This window comes from Rhinoraja longicauda, chromosome 9, assembly GCF_053455715.1.
Source record: "Rhinoraja longicauda isolate Sanriku21f chromosome 9, sRhiLon1.1, whole genome shotgun sequence".
Lineage (NCBI taxonomy): Eukaryota > Metazoa > Chordata > Chondrichthyes > Rajiformes > Arhynchobatidae > Rhinoraja > Rhinoraja longicauda.
This window is the reverse complement of record NC_135961.1, coordinates 30,185,164-30,208,543: the sequence shown is the minus strand read 5'-3', so window position 1 is coordinate 30,208,543 and position 23,380 is coordinate 30,185,164. Positions and strand designations below refer to the sequence as shown.

The 23,380-nt window shown below is 39.0% G+C and overlaps 1 protein-coding gene across 1 annotated transcript in view; it reads left to right on the top strand.

Moving 5' to 3' along the window:
• LOC144596568 (F-box only protein 11) overlaps positions 1-23,380 on the top strand; it is an 88,761-nt gene that overhangs the window by 45,800 nt on the left and 19,581 nt on the right. Inside the window, exons 3-11 of the mRNA XM_078405028.1 lie at positions 7,815-7,896; positions 11,350-11,494; positions 13,325-13,454; positions 15,977-16,060; positions 16,140-16,272; positions 19,585-19,691; positions 19,783-19,894; positions 21,615-21,721; positions 21,807-21,944. Coding sequence (XP_078261154.1) covers positions 7,815-7,896; positions 11,350-11,494; positions 13,325-13,454; positions 15,977-16,060; positions 16,140-16,272; positions 19,585-19,691; positions 19,783-19,894; positions 21,615-21,721; positions 21,807-21,944 — 1,038 coding nt within the window. The remainder of the gene's footprint in view (positions 1-7,814; positions 7,897-11,349; positions 11,495-13,324; positions 13,455-15,976; positions 16,061-16,139; positions 16,273-19,584; positions 19,692-19,782; positions 19,895-21,614; positions 21,722-21,806; positions 21,945-23,380) is intronic.

Here is a 23,380-nt window from a genome sequence, read left to right as displayed (position 1 = left end):
GGTCTCTATGTTATAGCAAAGATGTTGTCAAGCTGGAAAGGGCGCAGAGAAGATTTATGTGGATGTTGCCAGAAGTCGAAGGCCTGAGGTATAAGGAGTGGTTGAGCAGGCTACAGCTTTATTTCATGAAGCGCAGGAGGATGAGGGGTGATCTGATTGAGTTGTGCATAATTATGGGGAAAATAGATCAGGTAAAAGAAGAGTCTTTTGCCCAGAGTAAGGGAATCGAGAAGCAGAGGGCATAGATTTAAGGTGAGGGTGGAAAGATTTCATAGGAACCTGCGAGGTGGCTTTATTTAGGGTGGTGGATATATGGGACAAACTGCCGGAAGAGGTAGTTGAAGTTGGTACTATCGTAACATTTAAGAAACATTTAGGAATTTAAAGAAAGCAGGTAAGATCTCAAACTGAATTAGGAGGGCTAAATGGGTCCATGAAATGCCTGTGGGCCATCGGGTTAATAGAAATTCAGAGGAATTTTATTCATAGATTTACAAACAAGAGGTTAGCTAGGATGGACTAGGATCACTTGAGGATAACGGAATGAATTAATGCCTTGACTCAGAGGATGTAGATGTGGTACAAAGCCATTACTTTGCATTGAGTCTACATATTGAACAGGTACAACAATGAGTGGTGCTGCAACAACAATCTCTCACTTGGCATAAACAAGCCTTGGAAACTATTTGTTAACTTCAGAAGGGAGAGTTAGAAACATAGAAACATAGAAAATAGGTGCAGGAGTAGGCCAATCGGCCCTTCGAGCCTGCACCGCCATTCAATATGATCATGGCTGATCATCCAGCTCAGTAACCTGTACCTGCCTTCTCTCCATATCCCCTGATCCATTTAGCTACAAGGGCCACATCTAGCTCCCTCTTAAATATAGCCAATGAACTGCCCTCAACTACCTTCTGTGGCAGAGAATTCCACAGACTCACCACTCTCTGTGTGAAGAAATGTTTTCTCATCTCGGTCCTAAAAGACTTCCCCCTTATCCTTAAGCTGTGACCCCTGGTCCCAACATCGGGAACAATCTTCCCGCATCTAGCCTCTCCAACCCCTTAAGAATTTTATATGTTATAAGTGCATCATGTTTATGTATAACAGGTTGCATTACTTTGGACGTGGCTTCCAAAGCTCTCTGCAACTAAACTTTTCTTCATAGAGTCTGGGTCGGGAGACCTCGCACCAGTTTTCATTGGTGGGTAGGGCGTGGAGAAAGTAGGCTGCATCAAATTCCTGGACGTTAACATCTTGGATAACTTGTCTTAAGCCCAGCACATAGACATAATCATGAAGACGGCATCCCAGTGTTTCTACTTTCTTAGAAATTTAAAGAGAATTGATTTGTTGTTATATACCACAATAAACCTTTGCTGATGTCCTGTAGAAATTATCCCGACTGGTTGCATCCTGTGCATTGGTAAGACAATTCCAACGCACAAGAATGCAAAGGATGCCAAGAGTGGTGGACTCAGCCTGCCCCATCATGGGCACAGCTCTCCCCATCATCAAAAGCATCTACATGAGGCTTTGACTCAAGAAAGTGGCATCTATCATCAAGGCTTACTACCATCTGGGCCATGCCCTCCACCATCAAGAAGGAGATAGAGAATCTTGAAGATGTACACCACCAAGTTCAGGAACGCTACTTCCCTAAATCCATCAGCTTCTTGAATTTACCGACGTCTAATCCTACCTCAACAATGGAGCAGTACAGACCATTTCTTGCACTACCATGGCTGGATGTATCTTTATTGTGTTTTGCACTTTTTTCCCCTGGTCCCTTTTCCATTTTCTATCTTGTGTAATTTGTGTATAATTTATGCCCAGTTTGATTTGCATGTTTGAGTCTGTACTTGTGATACGGCTGAAACCACATTTTCATTGCACCTGTACTAATGTACATGACAATAAACTCTTGCGTGAGGTGGTGTTGGGTCTATTGATGAATATTAAATTGGATAAGACCCCTGGACCTTTCCTAGTTTATTAAGCGAGGCAAGATGGTGGAGGGGGAGGAGGGGGAGGGAAGGTACTAGGTGGCTGCCTTGAGAAGGATCATTTTATCTCCTGTAGCCACAGGCAAGGTTATGGAGGATTCGTGAGTGCCAGTGTTGTTCCTTTGTCTAAGAAGGGCAATAGGAATAATCTAGGAAATTACAGGCTGGTGAGTTTTACATCAGTGGTAGGGAAACTATTGGAGAGGATTCTTGGGGATAGTATTTACTTATATTTGGAATAACATTAACTAATGAATAATCAGCATGGATATTGCAGGACAGGGCATGTTAACACACTTGATATTAGTATTTTGAGAAGGTAATAAAGATGATTTAGGGTAGTGACATCAGTAAGGCATTTGACAAGGTCCCCCTGTGGTAGGCTGATCCGGAAGATTAAGATGCATGGGAACTTGTGACTTGTAGATTGGATTCACAATTTGCTTGCCTGTATAAGTAAGAGGTGGTGGCGGTGGTGGAGGGGTGTTTCTCCAACTGGAGATCTGTGACCAGTGGTGTTTCACAGGGATCAATAGTGGGACCTCAGTATCACCCAGAGGTATCCTGGAATCCAGATGGGCTGATCTTTGTACCAGGGTGTTACTGGAATTGCGAGCTTGAGTTTTTGGGAGATGGTGGAAAGACTGGGAACTCTTTCATTCACTGAAAGCCAACATGTGGTGCAGAAGGTTTTTATGAAGATAAATGTTGTGTTAGCTTTTATTACGAGAGTATATTTAGTCTAGGAGTAAAAACGTCTTACTGCTATTAGAGTTCCTCCGAGAGATTATACCGTAACCTAAAAAATATGCTTATGATATAAGGAATCCAAAGACGATTCACTATACCGTTAAAAAAAACATTGGATTAGGCCACACTTTTAGGTTTATGCTTATTATTGTCATTTGCACTGAGGTACAGTGAAAAACGTTTGTACGTTATCACATTTGGTCCATAATCAACTCAACCCTTCCTTTCCATCTACATGTCCAAAGGCAATTATATTTGTTTCCTTTGGGGCATCCTTTTTGCACTATTGGAAGGAATGTAAAATTATTATGTGATTCTTCAGTCTGAAGAAGGGTCTCGACCCAAAACGTCACCCATTCCTTCTCTCCTGGGATGCTGCCTGACCTGCTGAGTTACTCCAGTATTTTGTGAATAAATACCTTCGATTTGAACCAACATCTGCAGTTATTTTCTTACACTATCTGTTGTTCCACTGCGATTTCTCCTCAAGGTATGTCCACTTTGAAGAAGTTCTCCTCTCTCCAGTCTGAAGAAGGGTCTCGACCCGTAACGTCACCCATTCCTTCTCTCCTGAGATGCTGGCTGACCTGCTGAGTTACTCCAGCATTTTGTGAATAAATACCTTGGGTGTCCTTGTTCATCAGTCATTTAAAGTTAGCATGCAGGTACAGCAGGCAGTGATGAAAGCTAATGGCATGTTGGCCTTTATGACAAGAGGAGTTGAGTATAGGCGCAAAGATGTCCATCTGCAGTTGTACAGGGCCCTAGTGGGACCGCACCTGGAGTACTGTGTGCAGTTTTGGTCTCCAAATTTGAGGAAGGATATTCTTGCTATTGAGGGCGTGCAGCGTAGGTTCACTAGGTTAATTCCCGGAAGATTATTAAGGGATTGGACACATTAGAGGCATGAAAAATGTTCCCAATGTTGGGGAAGTCCAGAACCAGGGGCCACAGTTTAAGAATAAGGGGTAGGCCATTTAGAACTGAGATGAGGAAAAACTTTTTCAGTCAGGGAGTTGTAAATCTGTGGAATTCTCTGCCTCAGAAGGCAGTGGAGGCCAATTCTCTGGATGCTTTCAAAAGAGAGCCAGATAGAGCTCTTAAAGATAGCGGAGTCAGGGGGTATGGGGAGAAGGCAGGAACGGGGTACTGATTGTGAATGATCAGCCATGATCACATTGAATGGTGGTGCTGACTCGAAGGGCCGAATGGCCTACTCCTGCACCTATTGTCTGTTCTGAAGTGAAACCTGATGGCTTAGTGCAGCTCCAATCTGCCTCACAAATCTAAAGTCCTTAGACTTGCAACATCTTCCATTTTCATCGCTCTCTTGCTTTTTTTTTAACAAGGAGATTGTTTTTTTAATCTTTTTCCTAGCTCCTTAAAATCCATGGGCAAGATCTCATCCTTTGTGTATCAATATTATTTGTGTTGTTGTGGCTCACAACTTCGCCCTCTTTTAGATTTCTCTGCAGCCTTCGAGTGACAGCCTTGATCCTGATGCCAGGGAGAAAACATACCATTGTGTAGTTACTTCTACGGCACAGACCACTCCTCCATGTCCACATAATTATTTGAATTTCCAATCACTCAGGGAATTCACTCAGGGAGAAGAGGGAGTGGCCAGGGTGTGACTCATCCTTGACTATGCTGGTGGCCTTGCCGAGGCAGCATGAGGTATAAATGGAGTCAGTGGACGGGAGGTTGATTTGTGTGATGGTCTGGGCTGCATCCACAATTCGCTGCATCCTAAATGATTATTAATCCAACAGTATACTAAAGGAACTATCTGTCAGTGATTGACTAATTGTTTTGTGTCTTTAAATGTACTGTATGGTACATTTATAAATGTTAACTAGACCAAGTGGACCCATTGGGCCCAAACCTCTCCTGCATTGGTGCAGGGGCGGCACGGTAGCGCAGCGGTAGAGTTGCTGCTTTACAGCGAATGCAGCGCCGGAGACTCAGGTTCGATCCTGACTACGGGTGCTGCACTGTAAGGAGTTTGTACGTTCTCCCCGTGACCTGCGTGGGTTTTCTCCGAGATCTTCGGTTTCCTCTCACACTCCAAAGACGTACAGGTATGTAGGTTAATTGGCTGGGTAAATGTAAAAATAAATAAAAATTGTCCCTAGTGGGTGTAGGATAGTGTTAATGTACGGGATCACTGGGCGGCACGGACTTGGAGGGCCGAAAAGGCCTGTTTCTGGCTGTATATATATGATATGATGATATGATATGATAGCACCCTCTCCACCCCTCTCCCACCCTCTCCCCCTCCCCCCTACCTCCCTCCTCCCCCTATCCTCTCCTCTCCCCCAAATCCATCCCCCTCAACCCCCCTTATCCTCACTCCTCCCCCCTCCCTCCCTCACCCCCCTCTCTCCACCCCCTCCCTCCCTCCCTAGGAGATCAATTTAAAGTTTAAAATGTGAATAACTTAAAAAATATAACACTGATTTCAATGAAACTTCTTCCATTAACACCAAAGGGACGATGGTGAGTAAGGTGGGCCTAAAATTGTTGCGCTATCGTGTACCGTTTTTAGCTGTAATTCAGGAACAAACAAACAAACAACCAAACGAGAGTTTTAGTATACTTTGCCCCATGCAAGATTCCAACATCTATAGTTCCTTGTGTCTCCATTTTATTGCTTTCATATAACAGTTCGTTAATCTTCATTAAATGGGGTTGACAGTAGAGACGTATTCTGATTCTAAATTAGTTTCATTCTGCAAAAGTTTTCAGTTTTTAACTGTAAGTACAGATGATGGCCATTGTACTTACTGAAATCTCTATTCTAATTAATAGCCTTCAATAGGATCAATTTGCATGAATGTTGAAGAGCCCATGGGGAGTGCTTTGCGAGTAAGGTGGGCCTAAAATTGTCACGCTATCGTGTACTGTTTTAGCTGTAGTTCAGGAACAAACAAACGAGAGTTTTAGTATATAGATAAAGTATACATTATGGAAAAGAAAATTTAATTTGGGGACGATGAGATGTCAAGCATGGACACTACAATAGTTCGAAAAAGGGTCCCAACATCGCCTATCCATATCCTCCAGAGATGTTTCCTGACCCACTGTGTTACTCCAGTACTTTGTGCCCCATGCAAGATTCCAACATCTATAGTTCCTTGTGTCTCCATTTTATTGCTTTCATATAACAATTTGTTAATTCATTAAATGGGGTTGACAGTAGAGACGTATTCTGATTCTAAATGAGTTTCATTCTGCAAATGTTTTCAGTTTTAAACTAAGTACAGATGATGGCCATTGTACTTACTGAAAATTCTATTCTAATGAACAGCCTTCAATAGGATCAATTTGCATGAATGTTGAAGAGCCCATGGGGAGTGCTTTGCGAGTTGAACAGCTTATCAAATCAAATAAGGAAAGAAACAACTGTTAAATTATTTTATTTGCAGATTCAGTCCATATACACGCACAATACCCAGTCATCAATCCTTTCCTCATCTAAACTGATTATGCAAGTATCTATCCTGATGTATTCAAGAGAGAGAGTTAGATATAGCTCTCCGGGCTAACAGAATCAAGGGATATGAGGAGACAGCAGGAACAGGGTACTGATGATCAGCCATGATCATATTGAAAGGTAGTGCTGGCTCGAAGGGCCGAACAGCCTATCCTGGCACCTATCTTCTATGTTTCTATCCCTTGTCCTACATCTGGGTGGTTGTATTGCTGAATAGTGCAAAGCTATCAGTAATCTTATTCCCTGAATTTAATTGCTCACCAATTGACAATGGAGCCATCAGATGGTAAGGCCTTAGCTCTGGAAGTTCTTCACTGGATCTCTATGACTTTCTTTCTCACGTTGACCAAGCAATTTGGCATTATCTACGTTTCTCTTGTCTGGATGATACTTTGCATGAAAATACACTTCTAAAGCACTTTGAAAGCACGACATATAGATTTTTGTCCTTAAACCGTACTAAAATAGCAAGATGAATGAAAAGGATGATATTAATCTACAGTTTGTGGTAAATATTTGTTGTTGTACCCTTTTGCAGGCTGCCGCAAGGATCAGTAATTCAGTTCATATTGAGCAGAATTGGTCTCTGCATTTTTACCTACCCATCAAGAAAACTCGGACTTTAAAATTAAAATTGAAAGTTTAAAACAGGAGCACATTGTTGACTGTCTATTGTTCTAATTCTGAAGTTGCAAGGCATGGAAACTTTGGAAATAGTTACCTGTTTAATGACATTGTAGAGCCATATGGTAAAAGGCCCTTTGGCTCAATGGGTCCATGCCGACCAAGATGGCCCATCCAAGTTAGTCCTGTTTGTCTGCACGTATCCATATCCCTCTAAACCGTTCCTATTCAAATGTCTTCTGAATACTGTTATTGTACCTGCCACAACTATCCCATCTGGCAGATCGTTGCACATACCCACCACCCTCTGCATGTAAAAGTTGTCTCTCGGATTCCTATTAAATAAGGTCATAAGTGATAGGAGCAGGATTAGGCCATCCGGCCCATCAAGTCTACTCTGCCATTCAATCATGGCTGATCTATCTCTCCCCCCCTCCCAAACTCCATTCTCCTGCTTTCTCCCCATAACCCCTGACACTCGTACTAATCAAGAATCTATCTCTGCCTTAAACATATCCATTGACTTGGCCTCTACAGCTTTTTGTGGCAAATAATTCCACAGATTCACCACCCTCTGACTAAAGAAATTCCTTCTCATCTCCTTCCTAAAGGAACATCCTTTAATTCTGAGGCTAGGACCTCTAGTTCTAGACTCTCCCACTAGTGGAAACATCCTCTCCACATCCATTCTATCCAAGCCTTTCACTATTCGGTACGTTTCAATGAGCTCCCCCCTCATTCTTCTGAATTCCAATGAGTACAGGCCCAGTGCCATCAAACGCTCATCATGCCCAGTGCTGTCAAATCTTTGTATTCTATCTTGGAGGATTGGAATGTCTTTTTAAAAATAATCTACTTTCCCTCCTTGTATGATTCCAGTGGTAAGCTGTTGAATTTAAAAAAAATTATATTGTGTGCATTTTTTTTCTGTCTTACAGGGTGCTTCCACTTCAACCTCAGATAATTTTGGTCATAGAGTAAAACGTGCAAGGTTGTCAGGAAAGTTACAAGATCTTCCAGGTAAGTAAAATCGAGAACTTGAAAAATACAAGATTTTCTAAAGTACTACCAGAGTTCAGAAATGTATTATCATTAACCCTTGAAATTAACTTTCAAGTGCCCAAGAAATTGTTATTAACATTATATTTTTCTAGTCCTTAAGTATTGGAAAGGAGGGGGAGGGGTGGCCGAGGGGCAGACTCGTAATTAACCTTCCGAAGAGACAGGGTGTGTGAATTTTGAATCCCATCTGGTTGATTAGTTTGTTTGAAGATGGACACTGAACCTGGTGAGTGGAGAGAATGGTGCAATGGTAATTGATTTAGTTACTGGAGCCAGAACTTGGAAATAGAGACTTCTCAATCGCCCACTATTGCATTAAGAAGGGAGTAAGTTAGCTATGGTGTTGCTTTGCCTATTATTTCTTGTATCCCTTCTTTAAAATCTGTTCTGGTCCGACATGACCGTAAAGCCAAAGATGAGGAAATATAGATGGGTCCAAATAGATTTTAGTTTTGTCAGTCTGACAGATGAGTGGAAATTTTGAAGTCATCCTAAATCACTTGTACCATGGTTTAGTCTTCCAAAGCTGGCTGAATAAGAAAGGACTAATGGTGGATTTACCTAAAACAGCTAATCAATTTGTCTTAACTTAGTTAACTAGTTATCACAATGCCATTGATTACTGAAGACAGAAGAGACTGTTGATGCTGTAATCTGGAGCAAATTGCAAGAAGAACACGCTGGATGAGGCAGCATTCGGTAGTTCATTGACTTGCACTATTGCAGATTCTGTCAGAAAAATTGAACATTTCATTTGTATCAGTGAACGCCGCAGTAGATATATTAAAGCAAAATCCTTCTATATTAATTTTATATTGTTCATGCACCATACTTTTTTTTAAAAAAGGCTTTGTATCCTACAGTTCTTTTATAATTATCAAGTATTTCAGGGAGGAAAAGTAATTGAAGTGGACTGACCTCTATAATTTTCTATTCACAAGTGGCTAAGTTATTTCAGACCTCATTATTTATATCTTTGTCTTGAGTTTCAAAAGCAAATTTTAAATAAACCATACCATATCTGGTGATGTTTGAATACTACACAGGCCTAGTTCAAATCTATCCATTCACACTTTGGATCCATAACTTAGTGTGAAGAAATCTATTTGGAATTGATTTTCTGTTTGTGATAATCCTATATTTATGTCCACTTTGTCCAGAACAATTAACAAGGGAAATAGCTTTTCAGCATAAGATCTTTATCGACTCTTGCTCTTTTCTTGAGAAATGGAGAGCCTGCACATCTTAAATGTTAAGGTTATATCCCAAACTTCTGCTGTTCTATATCTCTTCATTTCCTATCTTCCAAAGAAGGGCTTTCTCACTGCTATTATCCAACTACTGCCTCAAATTTCATTTACATATATTCATTGAGGTTGAAAGTCTGTCTTATTTACTTGGATACAGTCCACTATCTTTCAATATTTCTTGCAGGCTTCTTTCTTCCTGATAAGTTTGAGTTCATCTTATTTTTGCTGCATCATCTGTTTAAAGAAAATTGGGTAGATTCCTAGTTATTTCCATTAGCAATTAACTATTTGTTTACCTCAGCCCTTGTGTGAGTTTGCTTCTTTCTTCTTGCAGAATGTAAAACACGGTTATTTTACTCTTCTGTCGTTGTATTTCTCGCATGTGACTGTTATGCTGCTATGTTCTTTATCTGTAACATCTACCTTGATGTGATCTGTTGGTGCAGGGTCCATTGCTCTCTGTAGGATAGTTTCAAATATTCTGCTAAATTATTTTTTGTCAAGATTAATGCATCTAGTGTCCCCATTATAACAACCTATTTTGGTGATTGTTCCCTTGTTATGGAAATATTATTCCTAGTTACATTGGTTTCCATCTCTAATCTTTCCTCGTTTATTCTGGAGATTTGATGCTAGTACTAACTTATTTGCTTTCATAATCTGCACTTTCATTTCTATTATTACAATTATTTCATTAAACCTATTGATCCATGGTTGCATTTCCCATTCTATTAGTTTGTTCGTGTTAATTTCTGATCATCCTGTGGCCAATTCTAATCTTCATCTCCATTTTTTTTTGTTATCCATTTGGCATTATCTGGTTTCAGGTTTCTCAATCCCATGAGCTCCTTTTTTATCTGATGTACACTTTTCAATTTTTTTTGACAATTTCCATTTTTAAAGGTTGTAATTAAATTTAATGTATTTTGTCACTGTAACCGATTTTTGCAACAAAAATGTCAATGCTCCATGGAAAAACTAAGAGCTGCCTTTTTCAATCTATTCTTTATTTTTCCAGAAAAATAATTGGAGATAGTAATCCATGTATTTTCCTGTGGTGTCAATTTAATTGATGAAATCTTTTAGTTGTTTGGCAAACACCACAGTGCCATTGCTCCATCATGATTGACCTTGTTACGGGATGAGGGCGCTCAATGAAATTCATGGTCTCTTTAATTTACCTGCGCATTGTGAGTTTATGTTTGAATTTCAGCACCCTGACAGCACATCTATTTTTACGAACTTGTAAGGATTGATTGGATCATGTATGGTCAAACTTGACCATACATGATCAGGTATAGGTAGGTATTTTAAACAGGTATATTAAATGCATTTCTGACAGAACAAGTGACCCATTGGTGAGAGTTTCTATAATAAAACAGAAGCCTGCTATTTGGCCTATTGGGTCCATGCAGTCTTCTTCCAAGGGAGCATTTCATTTCTTCACATTCCCCTGCTCCTTCTTTCTCTTTCCCCACAACTTATTTTCTCTCTCATGTGTCCATCAATTTCCTTGCCCAGTTGAGAGTAAATGGGTGGGTTAGCAATTTATTAAAACTTATTGAAAATGTTTTGGAATACTGGTGCCTATATTTCATCTTTGCCGGTTTTTATGCACTCTGTTGATTTTGCACTTTCAAAATTATTCTGCCAGTCATTTGGAACTGTAGTTAAAAAATTAGCCCAAAGCTTCATTTGCCTTTGATCATGTGAAAGGCAAAATTAAAGCTCTAAGTATTCTCAGATAGTTTTCATCACATCTCAAGGAGCTCTGGTTTTGATTTTGGATTGATATGGTTAAAATCATTTGCATTTTCAGCATTAAATTTGAAAGAACCTACTGGAGAAAAATCGATCCTTTCATTAGGCAGAACTATAGAGTCATACAGGAAGTAGTATTTTTCTGCCTTTGACAAATTGTGTTACAATTAATTAGATCAGTAATTTATTAAGTAATAGAAATATGATTTTTAAAACATGCCTTCACTGATTAATCTAACCATTGGTTTGAAAAATATCCCAAAATTGTTGGGAGTGATGGTATGTGTTTAAGCCATCTATCCTTTCAGATTAATTAAGTTGTTTTAAAATACAAATGAGTCCCTTAATAATCTAGATCAGACATTTTAAAATTAAAATGATGTGTCCAATCTTTTAATAGCATCGCCAGCCGAACAATATCTTCAAGTAAAATTACCAGATGAGGTGGTTATGAAGATCTTCTCATATCTGCTTGAACAGGACCTTTGTAGAGCAGCTTGTGTGTGTAAACGCTTTAGTGAACTAGCAAATGATCCAATTTTGTGGTAAGTGGGCCTTGATTTATCCGCTGCACCTCTTTTAAATTTGTTTTCAGTCTTTCCTTAAGTTTTAAAGAATAAATTTGAACTATAATTGCAGACATTTCTTTTTGTACTTATCTTGCAGATAAATCTTGTATAATGCTATAATTTTTCTTGGACACTGTCGTGTTACATTAGAACCAAGTCCATTGTTAGTTTAAAAAAAAGATAGTTAAGTTCAAAATAAATGTATTTTGCAATCTTAAAATATTTATCTAAAATTGTGTATTCAAGAGTCAAGTGTTTAATTGTATGTATCAAAATGGAACAATGAAATTCTTACTTGCAATCATATCCAAAATTCAAGGAGATTTTCATTTTCTGGATCGATCAGACCAGCAATGCCTAATTAACATCAATAGTTCCCGCACATGACATTGAACGGGTTAAAATACATTCTCATTGACTCTCCATGCTCTCGAATTGAATGGGTGGGACATATGTGGTGAATTTGCCTTGGGTGGTTTGATGAGCCATTCTGTTGATGTTCCATCTGGTTTAGAAATGAAACAAAATGACTACAACTACCAGTTCTGACTAGTAAAAGTTGTCCATTTCTTTTCTATGTTTGAGTCCATCCTTTTAAAATGTGTTTTATTGTCCAAGAGCTCTTTGCACATTTTTGCTTGTCACGTGCAGTGAATGTAAAGGTAATTAACTGATTTTATTCAGAATAAAATGTTTTAGAAATGGCCAATTGCAGTTTCTGCAGTTCAACATTTTTGAATGCAGGGACCAGCTTTACCACTTTGAGAAACTGTCTTCACAAACTAAAAATATTGTTATAATTTCCACATAATTTAAGTGGTATTTATTGAATTTTAAATTTTCCAAATAGGTTTTTATAATTAGAGTGACCATGACTTGTTTTAAGATTAGATGATTTGATTAACAATGGACTGAAATGTAATGGGTGGTTGAAAATATTCAAAATGCTGTGTAACGTTTGCAAATGTAATCGAGCATTTTATATGTAAAATGGAGAAAATATGTATTGGGAGACATGATGATTCTAGATTTATTTAATTAATCAATGTTAGTTCTCTTGTTGTACTGGTAGGTTTGAACACTGGTCTTGCACATGCTTTTTAGTAGCCTAACCATGATTCCAACCAGTGGTTAATCCAAGTAGATATTTGGCTTGCATTGGAGGGTGGCAATGATCAAAAGGGTTTTTGCATAATTTTGAGTGGATGAAGATCACTATTTGTCCATGGGTTAAATGTGCTTTGATTTCTCTTAAAATGACCATGTGTGGTAGGGGAGGTTGAAGTCGAACAAGGCCTTCCATCTATTTATATTGGTGTTAGTCTTTTTGCCATTGGTCTATTATTGCTCATTTGTCATGGAAACCTCTGCTTAGTAGTGAAATTTAATATCTGAGCATATTTAAGTATATACATTTTGTTCTGTTTGGAGTGTCATTTAAAAGAGCAATATCTGTGGAACTGTGATGCTACTCATCATGTTACTCAAAAGGATACATGTACCATTTGAATTGAATTGAATTCTACTAAAAAAAAAGTGGAAAATATGGTGAGCATGCTAAATAGAAATGTACCTGGACTTGCATTCCAACGTAAATAGATTTATGATATAGTGTACATATTAACTTATGTAGTGACATTTTGGGTCTGAAAGTAATTGGAATATCATCTAGTCAATGTTTGTTCCATTCCTTGGCCATGTTTTGGGATACATTTTACATTTCATTGGCTTCTTTTGTGGGATATATTATACATTTCCAATTTTACCATACATAATTCATAAAGTGTAGAGTAATTATCTTTCCAGGAAACGTTTATATATGGAGGTGTTTGAGTACACCCGGCCAATGATGCATCCTGAGCCAGGCAAATTTTATCAAATTAATCCTGAAGAATGTGAACATCCAAATCCATGGAAAGAAAGCTTTCAACAATTGGTAAGTCATTACAAATTCCTTTCCGAATTAAAAAAAAACGTGAGCAATATTGTATTAATTGACAGTTAGAACTTTTTTGGGGGGAGTAAAAGTGAGTTAAGTGAATTAATTTTGTAAATATAGATATTTTCTTCAGTTGATAAAAAAAATGTTTATTAAATTGGTCAGTGCCCTACTCCAATGCAGTTCTGGGTCCACTACGGTAAGGTGAAAGACTAAGCACACAGGATAATAAGCACGATTTATAATAACTATTGCTCATGACTTGAAATGTCAAGTGTTTCTGCGACTTGCTGAATATTTCCAGTGTTTTCTGTCATTATTCTATTAGATTACCACTAAAATATTTTAGTTTTATTGATAAGTAGGTTTGAAATTATGAACGAGTCTTGTCATTTTAATGTATCTTCAGATAAATGAACTACACAGACTGGGATGGGCAAGAGAAAAGATATGAGGGAGTGTACTGTTTTCGTTAGTATATTTAGAACATAGTACAGCACAGGAATTGGCCCTTTGGCCCACAATGTCTCTGCCAAACATCATGTCATGTTAATCTCTTCAGCCTAAACGTGATCCATGCGCCTCCATTTCCAGCATATCCATGTGCCTATCTAAAAGCCTCTTAAATGCCACTGCCATGTCTGTTTCCACCACCACCGCTCCTGGCAGTGAGTTCCAGGCACCCACCAGTCTCTTTGTAAAATAACATCACCTTTCAAATTTGCCCTTACCTTATGGCCATGCCCTCTAGTCTTTGATATTTCCACCTTGGGAAAAAGATTGTGACTGACTATCTTATCTATGCCTCTCATCATTTTCTAAGAGGTTTCCTCTTAACCTCAAACACCAGAGAAAACAGAACAAGTTTGTCCAACCTCTATAGCTAATACTCTCTAATTCAGGCAGCATTCTGGTAAACCCCTCCAAAGTCTCCACATTCTTCCTGTAAAAACAAAACTGCACACAATACTGAGATGAGGCCTAACCAATGTTTTCTAAAGCTGTAACATGACCTCCTGATTCGTGTACTCAATGCCTCGACCGATGAAGGCAAGCATACCAAATGCCTTTTTTAGCACTCAAATCTACTTGTGTTGCCATTTCAGGATGCAATGAATTTGTACCCCAGGATCCCTCTATACATCAATACTGTTAAGGATAATGCCTTTCCTCTTGAATTCGACCTCCCAAAGTCTGACACCGCAGACATTCCATCTGACATTTCTCTGCTCATATCTATAACTGATCCTAATTCTGCTAGATCCTTTGACAGCATCTTGCTCTACACAACTCCACCAATTTTGGTGTTGTCTGCAAACATACTTACCAATCCATGTAAGTTTACATCAAATTTTAGTAGAATAGTTTTGCAGATGCTCATACGATTGTTAAAATATAAGTTGAGAAAGAATCTGTTTCTATTCAGCCAAGACCCACAAAAAGAAGGCGTGACATCAGCAAAAACAAAGAGAATGAGAGATAGCAGCTTATAATGGGGATGATAAAGCAGCTTGCATTTCTCTCTATGCCTCCCAAGAATATGAAACTAGTAAGCCTGTCCATTTACCTGAATCGAATGGAATCGAATGGAAATTGAACAAAAAAGCATCCAGGAGAGATATCAATGGAATAAGCCGCAGAAGAGAAAGCGAGGCAGAAATAAGAAAAAAGATTACAGATGGGCATGAAATGTAATCACATCCCCTGATGTACTGTGTTAACACAAGATTAAATTAAACTTAAATCCAACATGAATCAGTTTACTAATTTTACCGGAAAAACTTGCATTTTTACACCGTCTTAAAAATTGTACGCCATTCAAGTTGGTTAAAGCTGGTTAAAACCAGGATTAATGTCTGCAGCTCATGAACTTTGGAGAAAGTTGCAGGAATTATTTCTAATTAAGTAAAACAATAAACTTCAGAGTGTGGGCACAAGGAACTGCAAGCGGCGGACTCTTAAACAAAACACTAAGTGCTGGAGGAACTGGGAGTCAGGCAGCATCTGGTAGGAATGGACAGATGACGTTTTGGCCCAGAACCCTACTTCATACTGGTTGTAGTAGGGAGGAGAAAGCTGGAAAAGAAAATTGGGTGGGGGGAGGGGGTGGGGGTGGGTGGGGTGCGATGCGATGGGGGGGGGGGGGGGGGGGGAGGAGGGGCAGCAGGAAGAGGTCGGGAGAGACAGCCTGCCAAGTGATGGGTGGAAAGTGGGGTCTGCAGTGGAGACCGAGGAACGGTCCTGACCCAAAATATCATCTGTTTGTTTGCCTCATCAGATGCTACCTAGCCTGCTGTGTTCCTCTGGCATTTGTTTTATTTTGTGCATTAAACAGAGGTTCTGCTAAAGAATATTAAGCATCTTTGGTCGTGTATTGGTTTATTTTGGTCTGACAAGATGATGATTATCAGTACAAATGATTCCATTATAGGAAGTATTTGTTTTGAGCTTTGATCGGACTTCTAACTGAAATGCTGTCTTACATGAATATTTTACTAGTTTTTCACTTTGTATTTTAGTATAAAGGAGCTCACGTAAAGCCTGGATTTGCAGAACACTTTTACAGTAGTACAGCAAGGTATAAAGGAAGAGAAAATATGTTGGTAAGAATGGCTCTTTCTTAGAATCTACACTACAAAAACATGTAGTACTTGAGCTAAATTGTGTTTATTTTCTTTATAGTATTATGATACAATTGAAGATGCCTTGGGAGGTGTTCAGGAAGCTCATTTTGATGGCCTTATCTTTGTACATGCTGGTACATACACTGATGAGTGGATCTATATCGAATCCCCTATTACTATGATTGGTGCAGGTAAATGTGCAAAGCAAAAAAATGGCATTAAAATATATTAGTTGTGTTTTGACGGTGTGGATATTTAATTCAAAAGTTAGGCTGTTTCCCTTCCATGATGCATAGTTTAAAGTATAATATGGCTGAATTCCTCATCAGTTTACAGTGCTAATTAAGGTCATAAAGTCACAGAGATGTACAGCACAGAAAAGCATGTTGGCACAACTCATCAATGCAACTAAGAGGTAGAAACATAGAAAATAGGTGGAGGAGGAGGCCATTCGGCCCTTCGAACCAGCACCGCCATTCGTTGTGATCATGGCTGATCATCCACAATCAGTAACCCGAGCCTGCCTTCTCCCCATATCCCTTGATTCCACTAGACCCGAGAGCTCTATCTAACTCTCTTAAATCCATCAAGTGATTTGGCCTCCACTGCCCTCTGTGGCTGAGAATTCCACAAATTCACAACTCTCTGGGTGAAAAAGTTCCTTCTCACCTCAGTTTTGAATGGCCTCCCCTTTATTATAAGACTGTGGCCCTGGTTCTGGATTCCCCCAACATTGGGAACATTTTTCTTGCATCTAGCTTGTCCAGTCCTTTTATAATTTTATATGTCTTTATAAGATCCCCTCTCATCCTTCTAAACTCCAGTGAATACAAGCCTAGTCTTTTCAATCTTTCCTCATATGATAGTCCCGCCATCCCAGGGATCAATCTCGTGAACCTATGCTGCACTGCCTCAATTACAAGGATGTCCTTCCTCAAATTAGGAGACCAAAACTGCACACAATACTCCAGATGTGGTCTTAACAGGGCCCTATACAACTGCAGAAGTCTATCTTAGGCTGCCCTATTTGCTTGCATTTGGTTCATGTCCCTCTTAAAACATTTGCTATCCATGTACCTGACCAAATGTTTTTTAAACACTGTAATTGTACCAGCCTTCACAGCTCATTCTATATACCCACCATCCTCTGTGGGGAAAAAGGTTGCCCCTCGTGTCTCTTTTAATTCTTTCCCCTCTTACCTTAAATCATTGCCCTCTACTTTTAGACTCTGGTTCCCTACCCTGGGAAAAAGATTGTACCTAACCATTTTATCTATGTTTCTCATGATTTTATATACCTCTATAAGGTCACACCTCCAGGGATAATGTCCCAGCCTATCCAGTCCCACTTTATAACTGAAGCCTTCCAGTCAGATCCTCCTGCATTTTTTCTACACTCTGAAATTCCTATAGCTGCATGACCAGAACTGTACACAGTAGATAGACACGAAAAGCTGGAGTAACTCAGCGGGAAAGGCAGCATCTCTGGAGAGAAGGAATGGGTGAAATTTCCGGTCGAGACCCTTCTTCAGACCTGAAATGTCTCGACCCGAAACATCACCCATTCCTTTTCTCCAGAGATGCTGCCTGTCCCGCTGTTACTCCAGCCTTTTGTGCCTATCTTCGGTTTAGACCAGCATCTGCAGTTCCTTCCTACAATGTACACAATAGTACGCGTGGTCTTACCAAAGGCTTCTCCAGTTGCATCATGACATTTCAGCTCGTGTTCTCAATGGCCGATAGATGAAGACCACCATGCCAAACGCTGCCATCACCACCCTGTCTCCCTGTGTAGTGACTTCAAGAGAACTATGTGCCTGAACTCCTTGGTCTCCCTGTTCTACAACACTCTCCAGGATCCCACCGTTTACTGTGCGTATTGCCGTGGTTTAACTTACTAAAATGCAACACTTTGCACTTGCCTGAGTTAAATTCCATCTGCTATCATTGACCCACATCTCCAGTTCATCTAGACCCTGTTGGAATCTTGGATCACACTTTTCAGCCTTTACTGCACCACCAGTTTTAGTGTTGTCTGAAACTTACTAAACATGTTATCAACATTGTTATACCGATAATTAATATAGATGACAAACAACAGTGGAACACTACTGATCCCTATGGCACAACGCTGATAACAAGCCTCCAATCTGAATGTCAGCCTTCCACTACCACTCTCTGAATTCTTCCACCAAGCCAATTTTGCTTCAAATTGGTTAGCCAATGCTGGATCCCATGTGATCTAACCAAGTGGGACCATGTCAAGGGCATTACTAAACTCTGTGTAGACAACGTCTACTGCCCTACCCGTATCAATTAACTTTGTCACCACTTCAAAAAAAAAATGCAATCAAATTTGTGAGACACGATTTCCCATGCACAAGACCATGCTGATTATTCCACATCTGTCCTTGCCTTTCTAAATACAGATAGATCCATCCAGTATTTTGAAATCCCCACCAGTAACTTTCCCACCACTGTTCTTAGACTCGCTGACTTTTTGGTGCCTGGTGTTTAGAAGTAGAAACAAGAAATGGCAAATACTGGTTTACAAAAAAAAAGACATAGTGCTGGCGTAACTCAGCGGATCAGGCAGCATCTCTGGGGAACACTGATACCCATGGAGATCCCACCCCAAGGGTCTCAACCTGAAGCTTCATCTGTCCATGTTGTCTTTTGATTCTTGGTGTTTGTTGTCTCTTGGCCTGAAAGGGAGAATGAACTTGGAGAAGCGGAGCAGAGATAAGAAAAACATTGAATAAGAGTGAGCCCTAAAATGTATAGCCAGGGTCCATTTAAAAAAAAAAGCATTTTAAATAAAGTTAAAAAGGGAGTTCTGATTGTATTGTAGGCAAAGGGAAAAAGTTGTTTTAATTAACTAGAAATGGGTGTTATATTATTTGATTCGTTATGGATAGATATTAGCAAAATACGCCTAAATGCTAAATGCCCCCTCCAAGGGGCAGCCATTTGGGTGATGGATATTCACACTTATGGAATTCACAAATCACCATTCAAAAATTTGAGATATGGAATAAAAATTCACTCTTGCAAAACTCGTCAGAAAGATAGATAGGTAAATAAATAAATAAGTAGTCGCAAAGTATGCAGAGAACTGAACTAGTTTACCAAGGCTGCTGGTTCACAGCAGATGGTCATTTAAGGGAATTGCTTTGGAAACAGACAAAGCAATCTCTATAAATACTTGAAATTGTTACTTTATCAAATAATATAACACCCATTTCTAGTTAATTAAAACACCTTTGCTTTTTCCTACAATGCAATCAGAACTCCCTTGCATATTGTGGGGCATTACTGTCGAGAGAAAAACTTACCATGGAAACCATCTCCACATACTATGGGGTTCAATCGGGGAAAACAATTTGCACTACAGAAATTTGTGGTACAATGGTTTTCTAGGAATGCAGGGATACACTATTTAAAAGGTCATTTATGTGGACAGTAGTGTATTGCTAACTTGTGTTGTTTCAATGCACTTTCAGCACCAGGCAAAGTTGCAGATAAAGTCATAATTGAAAACACTAGGGATTCTACCTTTGTATTTATGGAAGGTTCAGAGGATGCCTATGTTGGATATATGACAATTAGGGTAAGTGCAATGAAATTAATGGGTTTGAAATAATTTGATAATAGAACTAACCGATAGACAATGTACTTAAACATGCGCTTCTTTATTCTAGTTTAATCCTGATGATAAATCAGCACAGCACCATAATGCACACCATTGTTTGGAGATCACAGTGAATTGCAGTCCAATAATAGATCACTGCATCATTCGCAGTACTTGCACAGGTCAGTATCACCTTTACCGGCTTAATGAGCCTGAACGTGTTTTAAGCTTTGCTACTAACATTCAGACTTTGAATGTCTTGTATTTATCGAGTGCCCTGTGTTTAGTACATTTTTGTTATAAAATAAGTAAACTGATGTTTACTGGATTTAATTTTAACTTTGTTTTGTGTGCTGTTAACACTTACAAAATCAATGAATACGTATGTGGAAGTCAATAAACCTGTAGATGTTGTAAATGAGAAATAAAAAACAAAATGCTGGAAACACTGCAGGTCAAGCAATATCTGTGGAAAAAAACAGTTGAGGTTTCAGGTCAAATACATGAATATGTCCATTGCCCGAATAGAAACATGCAGGGATTCGTCCTTAATTTTTAATGTTAGCATGTGTGACTGAGCATTGACAAAACTAAAGGTTTCCCAAACTTGTCTGCTGTTCCACCAAATATAAGCAACAAAATGAAGTGGTAAAAAAAAAATGCATTTCCCTCCTTTTGTCACTAACCTCACAGCTACTTTTGTTCTCTCTCGTCAACTCTTCGTCTTTATTGGTCTGTGAGATCCATTTACTTGAAGGTGCATTAAAACATCAGCTTTAAAAAAAATCTATATGATGGGTGTTGTAAATTACCTTATATTCATGAATTCAGCCTCGAATGATGTTCATATATTAATTTTACCCTCTTGGTCATTTTTTCCTCATGTCCCCCCCCGTCCCCCCCCCCCCTTTCACAAAAGTTTTGATCATGGACTGGATGTTGGTGGGGGTTAGATTTCAGGTGTGGGCTGGTGAGAAAAAGGAAATAAATTAGAGCTCTGGTATATATTGCCAGCGCATGTGTGTCTGGTACCTTATCATGGGTATTATTGCAGCTGTTGCTTTATTGGTGTACTTTGGATATGTAAATAGTACAACAAAATAAAGAACCATTGAGCCATTGAATTTGTTGGCTTCATTCAATTAAAAATGGAGGTACTGCATTTAAAAATAAAATTGTATCTTCTGGCTCTTTGCAGATTTTTAAGTTGATAACCAGTCCATTTGTGACATGCTGTTGTTTTAAAACATAATCCTAATCTTTTCCATCCCAGAGACCACTCCGACCTACTGCTGTAACATTAATTGTCTCTTCAGCTCATCCCCTCTGCCACTGAAGCCATCAGCTGCACACATTAATTTATCAGTGCCCTACTGATCATTATCCCAATCCAGTGAACTTAATGGTGCCTAAATCATCCCGTCGCTATTCATCCTGCTTGCTTACAGCCTCTTTCATGCTGACTTATTTAGCCGTTTGGGATCCCCAATTACTTAATTTTTAAATTTAAATTCTACATTTTAATTCCCTTCATGAGTGCTCTTCCTGTACTAGCCACTCACAGTGGGAGCCACATCTAAAGCAGCTTTAGCCCATTCTTAGGATTTTCCCTTTAGATCATCTTAACCTACTTTAACCTAGCTTTTAATTTTTCCCATTGTAATAAATGGCTCTTCATTTAATATCTCCTTCTGTATCAAGTCTCTGAAGTCTCTTTGGTATGATTAATAAATACAAATGTAGGTTATGTATTTATAAAATATTTGTTTATTCAGAAATCCAAAAATAATGTATATTAACTTTGAAATTGAATTTTATAATGTGCCTCAAGTTTGCATATATTCCCAGGTATCATCCTTTCTTGTGGAAATGGTGAAAGTTGATTTACTCTGTTTGTTGCAGTTGGCTCTGCCGTGTGTGTCAGTGGTCAAGGAGCATCTCCTACTATCAAGCACTGCAACATTAGTGATTGTGAAAACGTTGGGTTATATATTACAGATCACGCACAGGTATGAGAGTGCATAATGAAGGTGACTTTTTATTGAACAGTTTTGTTTTCGACCCATAGCTTAGTATAATCTTTTTATATTGTAGGGAATTTATGAAGACAATGAAATTTCAAATAATGCTCTTGCTGGAATCTGGGTAAAAAACCATGGAAATCCTATCATCAGGAGAAATCAAATTCACCATGGGCGCGATGTTGGTGTCTTCACATTTGATCATGGCATGGTAACTCTTACTACTTTCGATAAGAATTTGATAGCTGATTAATTGGATAATTACTGAATTAATCAACAGAATGAGTGTTTGGCTTAGGATGTAGCAATTCATCAGAATTTCAACTAGAAGTATTTACTTTTGCATGTTACTATGGATGTTGATTAAAATCAATTAGGCTTTTTAATGGTGATGTGTCTTTTTCATCTACCACTCCCAACCCCAAAAGGAAGGAAATCAATTTCCTAAATGGCAACTAGAAATGGTTTATTGAAGCTTCACAAACTTGCAAATATTTATACCGCTGCCACAAAGTTTCTGGTACACAATTAATGCCGTGATTAATTTACTTAAAATAACTGTTTTTGACATTTGATGACGGGAATAGGGAGCAAGACATATGCCAATTATTTTTGGTATGAGGTTATTTATTGCCATGATCTTGTTAACACAATTTGTATGTTTTGCTGACAGTGTTAAATGAAGTTTTGACTAGATTGCTTTTATTCTGTTCGTCTCTCTGTTTCTTAACAAGATGAATTTGGCATATTTCAGTCCAAAGATGTCCTATGTTAAATTTTTTCAAGCAAGTAATGTAAGGACTTGTAATTTATTTCTGTGATATGTTTGAGGGGAAATGCAGTGGAGGAACTGGGGAAACAAGAGACCAGAGATGCTGGAGGAACTCAATGGCTGAGACAACATATGTAAAAGAAAATAGCCCAGTCTGAAGAAGTATCCCGTCGCCAAACATCATCTGTTCCATTATAGACACAAAAAGCTAGAGTAACTCAGTGGGACAGGCAGCATCTCTGGAGAGAAGAAATGGGTGGCGTTTCGGGTCGAGACCCTTCTTCAGACTGAGGTGCTCTGTAGAAGGGAAAAATAATACACATATCATCTGTCCCGTTTCCTTCCACAGATGCTGCCTAATCCAGTTCCTCCACCAGTTTGTTATTTGCACTGGTAGGCCTGCTGCCTCACAGTTACATTGATCTAATTCCAATCCTGAATTTGAGTGTTGTTTGTGTACAATGTACATATTCTCCTTTGACCAGGCGAGTTTCCTCCCACATCCCAAAGATCTGTGGGTTTGTAGTTTAATTGGCTACTGTAAATTGTCCCCAGTGTGTTGATGAATGTTAGAATATTTGGGGAGCTGATGGAAATGTTAGGATATTAAACAATTGGATTAATTTAAATGGGTGGTTTGGTGGTCCAAAGTGCCAGTTCTTGTGCTGCACAACTGAAGAAGGGCCTCAACCCGAAACATCACCCATTGCTTCCCTTCAGAGATGCTGCCTGTCCTGCTGAATTACTCCAGCATTTTGTGTCTTACCTTCAATGGTTCTACCATCAAAAGCTAGATTGTAGGAAGGAACGGCAGATGCTGTTTTAAACCGAAGATAGACACAAAAAGCTTGAGTAACTCAGCGGGACAGGCAGCA